General features: G+C 38.3%; 1 protein-coding gene and 1 long non-coding RNA gene across 2 annotated transcripts in view; both read right to left on the reverse strand.

Moving 5' to 3' along the window:
• Positions 1–5115, reverse strand: part of LOC134880786 (uncharacterized) — a 34349-nt gene extending 29234 nt beyond the window's left edge. Inside the window, exons 1-3 of the long non-coding RNA XR_010167968.1 lie at positions 4884–5115; positions 2575–2732; positions 1202–1333 (exon numbers count right to left, since the gene is read on the reverse strand). This is a non-coding gene — a long non-coding RNA (uncharacterized LOC134880786). The remainder of the gene's footprint in view (positions 1–1201; positions 1334–2574; positions 2733–4883) is intronic.
• Positions 5116–6022: 907 nt separating this feature from the next.
• Positions 6023–13672, reverse strand: si:dkey-24p1.6 (protein sel-1 homolog 3). The gene is made up of 23 exons (XM_063906328.1): positions 13320–13672; positions 12760–13228; positions 12133–12259; positions 11914–12035; positions 11702–11817; positions 11549–11610; positions 11305–11437; positions 11085–11220; positions 10840–10977; positions 10075–10277; positions 9807–9986; positions 9301–9420; positions 8942–9082; positions 8759–8821; positions 8484–8657; positions 8249–8376; positions 8075–8158; positions 7898–7988; positions 7721–7808; positions 7536–7633; positions 6844–6971; positions 6629–6731; positions 6023–6347 (listed from the first exon to the last, which is right to left on the reverse strand). The coding sequence occupies exons 1-23, from the start codon at positions 13368–13370 to the stop codon at positions 6258–6260; spliced, it is 3045 nt and encodes a 1014-aa protein (XP_063762398.1). The 5' UTR covers positions 13371–13672; the 3' UTR covers positions 6023–6257.
• Positions 13673–13735: the final 63 nt, after the last annotated feature.

The following is a 13735-nucleotide window of genomic DNA, read 5'->3' on the forward strand; positions in this document are numbered from 1 at the left end:
ACTGACAGCAAACTCCCAAACAAATGTGTACACCGCACATATTCTGACGGTTATTTAGTCTTTACAGGTCCTACTATGCAATTAGCCTGCTTCCTGTTAAATCAACACACAATATGATGAAGATATTGATAAAATACAAATTAATTAACTAAAAAAGAGAAGGCAGTAACCAACACACTTAATTTCAGTGCAATTTATCTCAGAGAGTTTGAGATACATAAAATGATTGACGTTCCAATCCTAGCATTTTCATTAGTGTAAGGGGGATTGTCACTGTCGAGTATTGGTTGCCCAAAAATGATCAAACCCATGTCTTCACTCTTCTGTACATCAATACATCAACTAACAAACACTTATATTTTAAACACAAATATATATTCTAATTTAGCTGGCAGCAAGCCTGTGAAACATACTACAGCTTTTCCTTTCTGTTTCAGAGATAGAACTAAGTTAGAGCACAAGTGAGTGTAGTTCTCAATATATAGTTATCTAATTAATAGTAATCCAAAAAACATGACAATATTAGACTTGTGGTAAGGCATATGTCCTCTCCCGTCCTCCCACACGTTTTGCCCTGGCATATGCCACAGCCAAGGCCCATTAATCAGAGCTTATTTCATAAGAGCTGAAAACACTGCTCCCAATTCTCCCGCATTAACCTTGTTGCTGCCCCTTACCACCCCTGAAAGTTGGCATGGATGTGCTGCGTGTGTGGTCTTGTGGGTGTGTGTGTGTGTGTGTGTGTGTGTCTGTGTGTGTATATTTTGAGAACTTGTCACTTGTTAGTGTAGCAATTCCTGCTATGCTATAAATAAAACCAGTCACAGGGAGGGATGGAAGCCAGCGGAGTGCTCTGACAGCAGAGGGCATAATGGCCTTGTCTCCGTAGGATATGAAGATTAAATCTGCTCTACAAACTGATAGCTTACTAGCATACCTAATATACAATACCTTTACACATATAAACACATTGTTGAACTATTTTAGTGAGTCCTGGTTGTAAAAGTATCTCAGTCTTTATCATACTGTTGTTGCTTCATGCTGTTTCATACATTATTCAAAAGCACTGCATGTTGTTTTCAGGTTGTTTGTAGCACAGGATCAGTATTGAATGCTGTGTCCCTTTAGTGTTCATCTAGAGAGATTCACACTCTACAAACCAGACAAAATAGAAACACAGTAGAAAAATATTGATTCTTACCTTGACCCTTGGCATCAAGTAAGCAACCACAGATAATTACAAGGAGCTGGAGGGTGGAAGAAGCCACACCGACTGGTAGCGCTCTGAATCCCACTCTGCTCTGGCTCCTTGAGGCCATGGCACCATTGGATACTGGAGAAAAACATGAGAAAAACAAGCTATTAAGATATCTACAAGTATTTTGGGGAGAACCACATGGCATTGAAAAATCAGAAAGTATGAAGCTAATGAAGCCCAGCAGGGAAGATAGATCATGTGGCAGGGATATAATTCCCCAGATGATCACACTAAATATTAGTCTCCAGCCATATTACTACTTGGACTTGTTTCTGACTAAAAGATAAGCTTTTACACAAAGCTACAATACTTGGATATTACAAGTCTTTGAACTTAAAACCAAGAAAAATGAAAAACAAATTTGGACTTACTACCAACTGACAAGATGATTTCTCATCTATAAGAACAGCAAACAAATATCACAAAATGTGTGAAAACACGATTGTGTCACTAATAATTGATACTGAAGTTTGCTCGGTGCCATCATTCACCGTGACATTTCACAACAGGCTTCCAAAAGAAGAATAAAACCAACAGGCCTACACTTTTCATGCACTCATTTGTATTCACATCTTACACCCCAGAAAGGTTTCATAACATTATACATTTGCATCAAATACAAAATAAATAAAATATTCAAACAATTGGAACTTTCTTTGATCACCATGTATTGCAACTCATCCACAAAGTCTACAGTCTTGAAACAAACTGCCACCATTGAACAATAAATACATAGATATTGAACATTACATTTTATTACAACCCGTAAAGTGCATATCTCACTTTGTACACAGAATGTAAATTCTGTTTTTGTGTTTGTTGGCAATTGTTTCCTTAACTACAGATCCAATCAAAGTCCTGCAGACAATTACTGTACAGTAGTTACCCCTGGGAAAGGTTAAAAAATAGCCTTTCAAAGAATATGCAGCTCAGTTAACGGCTGTTCACACTTCACCAGCTGTGTTGACACGTTGGTGCCTTTCAGCTAGTGTTAATTGTTTGTTTTGCTAAAGCTAGGGCACAACCATCAGATTTGATCAACCCATGAACAACTGCCATAAACACTGAAATGAGGACTCACCGTCTGATGTGTATAATGTTTTTAAATAATAATTGTTAGGTTTTGCTCAATATTACACTTTATACAGCAGTTGAGAGCATAATATTGAACACATATATTGAATCATTTAACTAAATAAAACAAACTAACCTTTGAAACATATTAAGATAAATAATAACTCTCAGAAAGAACATACGTAATTATTCTGCAACTCTCCACTGCTACATCACCGTTCCCCAAACACACACGCACATACCTGTTCTGTTTCTGCACCTCCGTGTTGCGTTTGTGCTGTATATTTGCCCCGAACGAGTCCCGCTCCCACTGCTGCCTGACTGAGTTTCTTTTCTTTGCCTCCGCTGTGCGCTCACAACTGGCACAGCTCTCTTCCGTTTCATCGGCCAAATAGCCCATCTGCACAGACAGAGGGAGGGAAAATGAGGGGAAAACTAAAAAAAAAGAGAGAAGGACAGTACAACCAATGGATGGGAAAGAGAAGAAACGGAAGAGAGAGACCGATTGCTTTGATAACGTAGTTTGTCAGGAGCTGCATTCTTTCTAAGTCATTGTTCACAGAGTAAAATGTGCAGTTTAACCAATTTGATTTCACATTCCCTCAATGCTGCCGTTTCCTTTTCTATTCATATGTTTGCAATTCAGCTTTTGAGTTCCAAAACACCAGCCAGGCCTGCTGTGCACTTACAACACAACACATGTAGGATCTTATTGGAGACAGGAAAGACACTTGAAGTTTCCAATAAGATGCAGGAAAACAAAAGAATCATGGAATAATTCAATAGATGAAAGTTGGATAGATGTCAAACAACACCGACTTAAATTATTCAAACAAAACAAAGACGGCAAAAGTCTAAAGCTAGAACAAGGGGGCCGATAAACTTGCAACTGTTTCAGCTAAAGTATCTCGGTTCAGACATTTAGAAACAGTGTCTGCAACTATTACTGTACATACAGCCCTGGAAAAAAACTAAGAGACCACTTCAGCATGATCATTTTCTCTTTTTTTACTATTTATCGATACGTCTTTGAGTTAAGTGATTTTTTTAATTAATATTATTGTATTCTTTAAACAACTGACAATTTTCCTCAGTGTTGATATTCAACAGACACTGGAATGGCTGCCATACATGTAGAGATAAAGATTTAAGTACAACTTGGAGGGGTCTCTTAATTTTTCCGGAGCTGTATGTCTTCAAAAAACTGAATAACTTGCAATGTATCGTCTGCAGGTTTTTGCTACTTTCAAATATCTCTGGCCTTGTTCATGCCGATACATTATGCTAACTGATAGGAAGCATCATTTCACCAACCTCTTAAGCTGTGTTTGCAATGTAATTTAACCACCTTTGAAAATCAGCTAAGTCCATATTAATGAGGTGTTGACATTATTTAAGCAACCCTCTACGTTTCTGTACTTGACAACAGGAAGGTCAGAGCCGAGGAGAAGTCAGCTCGATACCCTGGAGGTTTAAGAATTTAGCAACTTCCACAAAAAAAATGTGCTGACACAGGGACTTGAACCTGCGTCTACCACTGAAGGACACTCTCCCTGCTGACTATACACCCTGCTGTCCAAAAGGTACATTAGTCACATCCCAACATCACCTTTAAATGCACTGATCCTTTCCTTAAAATAGAAAACACCATGTGCCACAATTGCAACACCAATAGTGCTAATTATAGTCTGTTCATCCAAGCCCGATTTAATCCATGTCAAAATAGTGACATTAGGCACCTTATAATGTGACCTCTATCAATAGGGACCAGTCCCTTAACGCTTAATCGCCGTTTTAAATCTCCATATATCACTTTAAATAAATGCAGTATGAAATAATCCTAAATACCGTTGGCAACATTAATTGGTTTTGCCTTTTGTTGGCTAACTATTGTACCTGGCTAGGTGTTTTGGCTTGTTTTTCTGTGTTGTTTCGATTCAGAATTTGCAATATCCATTATACGATAGGTGGCTGTAGACAATAAATTGGGTTGATCATCAGATAGAAACTATTTCATACTTGTCTAATAGATGCTAAAAAAAAAATGAATGTGAAAACAAGCTAGCAAAATTGGCAGGAGAAATGCCAAGAGAATAAGAAAAATGATTGATAGTGATGCAAAGTGAATTATTAAACTGAATTCCAACAAACTGTTTGAAATTAGGCACAGTTCATTATGCAACAACATTACTTATTTTAATAAGTTTGAAGGAAAACTTCAACACAATGACACATTTTTTACTACTCAACCCGCATAGCCTGGAAGTCGTAGGCCTATAGGAAACTTTGTTTTCCATGTTCTTTAGCATTTATTGTAATAACGTTTTCTTCAGAAGCTAAAAAGGTGGAACAGAAGAAACGGAGTCACATTGTGGTTGAGTTCTCCTGTGGTCTAGTGGTAGTATTTTCTGCCTAATACACTTCAATGCTAGTCGATAGGGAACAATGAACAATGACAATTTCACGTAACGTATTTCGAAGAACGAGCAAAAGTCGAGTATTAAACTGGACTAAACAAAAAGGTTCACATCCATAGACAAATTTAACTAACCTGTAGGCCTACTGTGGTTGTGTTTCATATCCTTAGTAGTCTATTGTTTTTTTAAAGAAGAAAAAAAAGCAATACTACTAAATAAAGGATATCCATGCCATATTACGAACTGTACCACACAGAATGTCCTTAGTAGACTAAACTTCGATGTCAGTAGCGACACGATACAACCAGCCCAGCTGTTATCAATCAAATCATTAATGACGCTAGCTCGACGTGCTTTTCCCCTTGAAAAGCCTCCACACTTGTCAAAGGATAGTTGAAGCAAAGCTTAAAGAAACGTTAGCACCTACCTAGAGCTCTTTTAATTGGGCACGTCATGCGCAGTGTAAACATACTGACGTCATGCGTTATTTCCCGTCAACCCATCGCCTAGCCTCTCATCAAAAATGTTGATAACAATAACGTTTAATCAGTAAAAGTTTATAAAATTGTTTTCCAAACATAACGTCTTTTATAATGTCAAGGAAAATACCATAGACTGTATATGTAGGAGAATACTAAACCATTAATGTTCTCTTACACTAGTCCTAAAATACTGACAACAATGGCAGAGTTTAAGGGCCACTTAAGTGAAAAACTCAAGTATGTACTGTACAGTTACAGTAAGATCTCTACCAATTTTTTTAAATAATTACTTATTTCAATAGCCACAATATCACAAAACTCACTTTGTGTATGTATTTTATTTTATTTTATGTAAACTGCCCTCTAGTTGCTACGACCCTCCAAATATACACATAAAAAAAACTAAATGGTGACATTCATGTTATGCCAGGTGGAGCATATCTAGGAAATGATTGCTGGTAGTCAGGAACAAAAATATGTTCAGGATAGACATGCATACTAAACTACATACCACATTTTTACACAAGTACACAATTATGTATTTGTCTCGCTCCATCATTAGTCCCAACAAATTCATTATCATTCCAACAAGCAGAAGCAAAGCAATTAAACTTCTCTGCTGGTGTTGATGAGATGTTGAGGGTTGAATGGATTTGATCTCACGAGAAGAGTATGTAATTATTTGCTTGACTTTGGTTCATAGAAAATAAGTTGCTTGGAATTATCTGGAATACTTCTTTTCCATACTTGGTGAGCAGCAGTTGTGTTATATGCAAATTGTGAATAATCAAAGAGAGATTCCTTTTTTGGAGCATTACATGTATTATGCTTTTATTTAACAGTAGAACACTTACAAACCCTAAAAGGTGCCAGACAAATGGTAAAAACAATATATATTTTAATAACATTCACATTTGTTCTTTACAATGATTCCATAGTAAACGTATGTCAACTAACAAAATTGTGTTGAGTTTGCTGTTTAATTCTTAATTTGTTGTGCAGACCATCATATTATGAATTGTGGCTCTAGTGGGGAGAAGGGCGATGTCGCTGGAGCATACCAAGGATGATTAAGAATATCGTTGGAGCTGCAACTGCGGCAACAGTAGTGGAGAACTGTGGGACATAATATGAACAAAATGTCAACAAAATGTTCACAATATCACAATAATGCCACTTTACTTGTGCCAGTTATTATTATTATTATTATTATTATTATTGTTATTGTTACTATAATATATACTATGTATAGCAAAGTACTTTCATATATAGAAAACATATGGAAAATTACTTTTGGTATTTAATGCTTTGCTCATTATACTTCTGTACTTTTACTTTAAAATATTTACTGGTTAACCTTTACTAGTTATTATTAAGCTTAAGAATATCAAACTTACAGTGATAGCAGTGCTGTGGTCTTTTTGGAAAGATTGAAGATGCACTTTGAAGAGGGCGAGGCTGCAAGGCAAGTATGAATCTGTATCTTCTGAGTCTCTGCATCTTTTGGAAGAAATATAGAACAGATATATACTTTTGGAAAAGAAAAAAGTGTACTGCTCTGAACTTACAGGACATAACCAATGTTCTGTATCTACACACTGTTTAAACACACCTTTTAAACAAAGTGCTTAGCAGCAAACTGTTGTCTGCCATGTAGAGCTCTGAAAGGCCAAGTTGGTTCATTACTGACAGCGGCAGCCTGTAACCCTGCTCAGTGAGAAGGCCAAGGTTGTACAATCCCTGTGGAACAACAGTATGGCTTTCACAAACACACATGTGCACTCTCAATAATGAATACAAAAAATATATTGAAAATAAAAATATTGAAAAATATAAACAGCAAGAAAATCTATTTAAAAGAAGCAGATTGTCAGGGTTGGGGGAACAGGACCCAAGTGCAGTAAATCAAGGGGAGGCAGGTCGGGGTCCAAACAAAAGGTGAGCTTTATTCAAAAAGCTGTAAACGAAAACACTAAGCAAGGGGAACACAGGACATGGAGAACACTTGGCTTGACACATGAAGGGCGACAGGAACAGGCAGGTATCATGGACAAGATCAGGTGGGAAATGACAACAACCGAACAACAGACAAAAGGGAAACAGAGACTAAATACACAAGGGTAATCACAAGACAAGACACAGCTGGAAGGGGGAGAGGAAACACAGGGGCAACAGGTGAACACAATGACATCAGGCATAGGAGCGAAAACGCAGAAAGGAAGTGAAACTAAACATGACACAAGTGGGGAAAACATTTCAAAATAAAACAGGAAACAGACACAAAACAAGGATCATGACACAGACCTGTGGTTCATCCCTTAGTGCTGCCTTTGTGTACATCTCTGCTGCTGAAAACAGGTCTTTCTGCCCCTCATACAACAGGTCACCCATCCGAATAAAGGCTGGAGGGGAAGCAGAACTACAGTTTTTTTAAAAGGGTTTAAAGAAGTTATGTTTTACAAAAATGGAAAAAAATAAATGTAAGTTACCATAAGGGTCAGGACTTTGACTTTGGATTGTAAGGTTGTAATAACGCCACATACAGTTTGATGCAAAAGAAGGATCCAGAAAACTTAACTATGGAGAAGCAAAAAAAATAAATGTATTTAAATTTTAAAAAATGAATAAATCATACCATGATACTACAGCTAATAGAGATATCTCACCATATTCTGATCACAAATATATGCTGCATTGAATTGTGCAGGAGGGTACCCAGACTCAGCAGCCATCATGTAATATAACAGCGAGCTGAACCTGTTGAAAACTTGGCATATAAATTTTTCTCCAACTGCTTTGAAGTGATCAGGATCAAGGCAAGTGTGAATAGAGAAACAGATTACATGTCACTCTTGAGATATGAATCCAAGGCCCTCCGTAAGATGCTGCCCAGGTACCCATTGTTCTCAGCGGCCCACTTTACCCACCTGCAGTTAGTTAAAATGACACATCAGTCTCGGCATAATGAAAAAAAATAGAAATGGGAAATGAATTAAATAAAAAAGTAAGTCGCTTACAAAACAGCATCTGATGGACGTCTGTTGACGTGGCCAGGTATCCCAGTGGTCCAGTAGCTAGCGAGTAGAACTGCTCCCCGGATGTGTCCTCTCTCTGCAGACCTCAGATAGTACTTATAGGCAATAAACTGTCAAAAAAAAAAAGAATCTACTTGTTGATAGAGTATGAGAACTAAATACACGGCTGTAAACACAGTAGTAGACAATAACAACAAGCATTCCTACTTGAGCTAACCTGGTCAGCAGCTTTTCCTGGATACAGACCCTGTGAGTGCATGACACCGAGATTCAGAGCAGCTTCCGGACACCCGAGCACATCCGCCTGCTCCCACAGCTTCACCGCCTGCTTGTAGTCCTGTTTAAATTTCTCATAGTACCAGGCCAGGGCGTTGATTGCAGGAACAAAATCCTGTGGGATGAAGTATTGAAACAACCAATATATGGAGTGGAAACCCCTAAAGAAATGAGTAATACAGTATGTTAATAATAATTCACATTTAATCAAATAACCTTTTCCATAGCTTTCTTCAGGAAAGTGAGAGCTTTTGGAATGTCCTTTGTAACTCCATGCCCCTGCAGAGACACATAGTAGTTTTGATCAATAAAGGCTCATACTAAATGATAAAATGGAAGGAAGGAGTGCTCTTTCAGTGGACTGTTTTATTTCTTATTGTACCGAGCTGTAGTTCTCACATGCATTAGGACTATGCCATAGTCATACATTGACACAGGGTCCTCCCACTGTACAGCTCCTCGTTCATAGTGTCTCACAGCAGTCTGGATGTCTGGAGTCACACCCTGTTGACCCCAGAACAGCATGCGGGCAACTGCTTGCTGAAAAAACAGTCGCTGAATTATAATAAAATAAATCTTTTCCTTGTTCAAGTGTCTGTAGCCATTATTTGACTCTGAAATGTGTACCCTTAAAAAAACGTAAAGTTGATCAATCTTATAACATGATTGTATTCATTTTTTTTGCCACTTGTTTTTATCCAAATTTTCTGTTCTCTTGTTTAGGTGATACTTAAAACACAAGATGCCGAAACAAATACCTCTGCTTCAGCTGCTCCCCTGCGTGCCTGCAGTTTCAGCCATTGGAAGATATGATGATGTTTATTGGTCTGGAGACTCAACTTCTCCTCATTGTTTAAGTAAACAGCCTCAACATATGTCTGAAAAAATAGACAAAAAAGGAAAGACAAATGTGAAAGCCAAAAGCCAAACAATTTGTTCCTTTGGTATCCTCCCTACCTGAAACACTTGAAAAAAGGGCAGAAATGCATCTTGGTTCATTGAGTAAAAAATGAAGCCCTTTTGAGCATTGTAATATTACCAAAAATACCATACGGCTTTCTATCTTGATATTGAAAATAGTAACAAAAGTAAATCAATTGATGGAAATCTATAAACTATAGCCACCTTAAGGAGAGAAAATCAACTCAAATGTTATTATAATGTCCTCATTACAAGTAGTGTTAGTCTGAAAAAGATGAATGTATGGTTTTAAAATTGAAATTGTGTGCATGCAAACCATCTCACATACGTGTACACATATTACCTGCTCTGGTGTGTGATTGTGACGGTCTAAAGTTGTCTGTTTAGCAATGTTTGCATAGTATGCATAGGCCAAGTCTGGGTCTGTGGGGAGGCCATGGAGACCCTGATGGTGCATGTGCCCAAGATGCAGAAGAGCTAATCGATCATCCTTCTGGGCTGCCATCAGGGCCAGGAGCCATGCCTATAACAAATGCAAGGCGTGAAATAATATAGCAGAAATGTTCATCACAGGCAGAATACTCCACTATAACTGACCCAGTAGCACACACCTTATTGGGCTGTTCCTTCACTCCCAGGCCAGCGCTGTAGAGCACAGAGGACATGTGCAGAGCTCGGTTATCAGCTAGGCAGCCAGCTTGCAGCAGCAGTGGTAATATTCTGCTGACCACTCCACTGCTGCTCGCTCTGCTCAGCTTATGAAGTGATAAGGAGTACAGTGCTCTGCCCAAAGCTGCCAGGCTGGCTCTTTCTCCTGCAAGTCAGCAATTGAACTGATTTCAGTGTTACATGTTAAATAACACATGGATATCATCAGGGAAAAACGTTAAGAATACAACTCAGCCTCTTATTAGACAAATGTGTCATTCATTAAACATTTTCAGCGACACTTTGTTTGGATCGCCTTTAAGATGTACGTGGAGATCTTAAAGTTGATGCAATCCCTAAGCTCTGAGTGTACAGTGTTTATCATCAAAAAGCAATACGTAATCTATTTCCGTGTTGTAAATGCAGCAAGTATTTTAGGTATGAATATGAAAAGATGAATCTGCAAGTCATTTATTGCACGCAGGAATATTTGTAAATGTAAAGCATCTGAACACACATACAAATGTTTTCTATGTGTTTAGCTGCTCAGATATCAGGATAAAAAAAGTGGGCTCGAGGTTTGACAGGATTCATTAGGTCACAAAAATACTCTACTCTACTGTACCAATAACAATTATACAGGTGTAATTGTTCCACCTTTACAAACGAAAAAGTTCTTAGAATATTCAGGGAGATGTTAATCAATTATAGTCTAGTTTATCTTTTACCATGTTTGACAGCAAGAAACTTGGCCAGTTTTGCAGCCTGTCTTCTATGAGGGACAACTGCCTCCCACAGGTCACACTGTGAGTACGATGGTAATCTGTCCTTTCCCATCCACTCATGGAAAGCATCAAAACAGGTGTCTGAAAAAGAAATCATGGATAGTTAATTTGTACATTCAGTAGCACTGCAGAGAATATTTCAGATACAGTCACTTTAGCACCATCTAGTGGATATATAAGCCTACTACCAGACTCTGTCGCCTGTTCAGCCCTGAAAGAATAGCCACTGATTTTAACATCCATCTCGAGACGAAATCTTTCACAGGTCTGCAGCAATCCTGTCAGGTTCAAGGCCCTGATAACATCTGGAATAACAACTTCAGACTAGAGAAGATAAAAAAAAAATCAGTGACAAATGTAGTTAAATGTCGAAATGGAAAATAGCTGTGGGCAGGTGCATTATATTACCATGCTGTAAGCTGGTATTCTGTTGCGGTAGTAAACCACTGGCCCAAAATACCCCTCTACACCTCTTATGTATTTCCCTCCACCAATCACAAAATATCCCTCTGTGTCATCCAGCACAAGAGCATGACCCAACCTGTCAAGACATAACGTGAACATGTTGACAGTAACATTGAAGTGCATTTTCATTTTTGGTATAATTGACTCATGTAATTGAATCCATTTGTAATATCAGAAGTACACTTACACATGTTCTTGTGAATAAACTGTCCTCTGCTCTTTATCCATGCACACCATGGATAGAGTAACCTGAGATCCAAACACATCTTGTCATTGCTACAATTATATAAACACTTTAAGGAGTCTAAGGACAATCCTTTGTCAACAGGAGACTACGCACCGTTCTGTCGTGCAACATCAGACTGATTTGGCACCACTCATTCAAAGGCACCTTGAATTGAGAAACAAATGCGGAGGAATCCCCTGACTCTCCATCCATCTGGACGTGTAGCTGGCCTGTACACATGAGGAAATTAGTCATTTACGTCCAGATAATAATATAGTTATTACATGGAAAATATCAGAGAGGTAGCAGAAAAATCCAAATCATACCTGACTCTTTGAGAAACAGTGTTGGTGTAACATAGTTTTGATGGGAGTCTATGTGATAAAACACACCACACAATCTGTCCTGGCACTGTCTGGTCACAAATACCCAGATGGAAAACATACACCTGACAAAAAGACAAAGTACATTAAGGTAACCATCCCTAAATAATATCTGCACTAACAGAAATGAAGCTATATTTGGTGTGACTGTTGATGTCTTACCATGGAAGAGAGATGGCTTTAACACGCAAGTACTCCAGAAACTCACTGCTGTAAGAGTCCAGTGTCTTCGTGATACCAAAGCTTTCTCCAGTTGAAGCATACATTGAAGGCAGGAAATGCACTGTTTCTGAATAAAATAAAGTGGTTTGATTGGGATTTTAAAGAGGAGTTTTGTATTCTACACCCATAATATAAAAACACCACCATCCTTTCAAGACCGGTAGAGCATGACAGTAAAGTGGACATACTGTATGTAAAACTGACTTTTGCATAGACATTTGAGTATTTTAGGAGCCTAAACACTGTCAAATAAGTCCACCCAGTCAGCTTTTTGTGCACTATGGGTCAGATTCGGGGTTTTGAAATCTTAAAGAGAAAGGCACTAAAACTGATTGTTTCAGAAAAGAAGGACGAACAGGTATATTCAGACAGATGGTATGAGAAGTATGTTCTTGTAAAAACCTGTAATACAATGATCTACCCGAATGAATCTCCCCGTAACATTTCCTACAAACACTAAAATCATTCATTTGTATATCTGAAGAGTGTGTTCCCTGTTGTTAAATAGTGTCTGAATATTTTAGGTGCTTTTGTCCACATAGTTTGAAGCAAGTCTTCTAACCTTACCTTGCTCCAAGGGGCATTGTTTCTTTGAAGACCGTGGAGTTAATCGCAGCATTTGTGTACTCCAGGAGATGCACAGTTGATGCTGTTTTATAGGTCGACTAAAGAAAGCTTTAGGCTGCAAAGTTGCCAAATTCTGAGCAGCGACAGACCTTTCATCAAATCCACTGTATCTGACTGACGCCAGAAGGATGCAACTCAATACACACTGGGAGTCTGGGATAATCCCATCAGGCTGATACACCAACCAATCAGGAAAGTTCAGCACCAGGGTCTTTATCTCAGGGTCACCGGGGACGCAGCTCCATTTTTTCAGCAGGAGTGTGGAAGTAATGCCAGTTTCAAAATATACAATACAGTCCAGCTGTACTGTGGCAGGAGTATCACAAGAGTAAAGTATTTTCAAAAGATGATCTGACAGAGGCTCTGCTGGAGGATTCAGAAGTTTCACCTCGTCTAAACCCCAGACGATCTGTATGAGGCAGGGGGAATTAACATTGAAATCTGTTTGAATAAAATATAACAAGTGTACCACAGATAATGAAGTTAAAACCAGCTCCTACCTGCACGAGGCAAAACTGACAGACGTATTTGTATAGTATTTTGAAATCCATGGCTGAGAAAGTGTTTTCATTAATCTCAATTTCTCAAAAAGTTTCAAGCTGTGAAAAAAACAAGGAGCCTTAAGATCCGGCATTCATCCTGCTCCACCTTACTTATATTGAAGCATAGGTAAATATTTAACAGCACATAGCCCCACCCTCGTGGCTATATACACAGTGCAGTTTGGGTGGAGCTTTGTTATAGGGTTGCATATGAATACTTAACATACAACCACAGGGAAACTAAAGCAATTCACCTGTTATACTCAATCAGCATTTACATGTACATTACAATTAAGTTTCAGGGCAACCTTGTTAAGTACACTGCCATCTTTGAAAAATTATAAATAAAGAACCTTTGTTGATTTCTACAGATC

This window comes from Eleginops maclovinus, chromosome 18 (genome assembly GCF_036324505.1).
Source record: "Eleginops maclovinus isolate JMC-PN-2008 ecotype Puerto Natales chromosome 18, JC_Emac_rtc_rv5, whole genome shotgun sequence".
Lineage (NCBI taxonomy): Eukaryota > Metazoa > Chordata > Actinopteri > Perciformes > Eleginopidae > Eleginops > Eleginops maclovinus.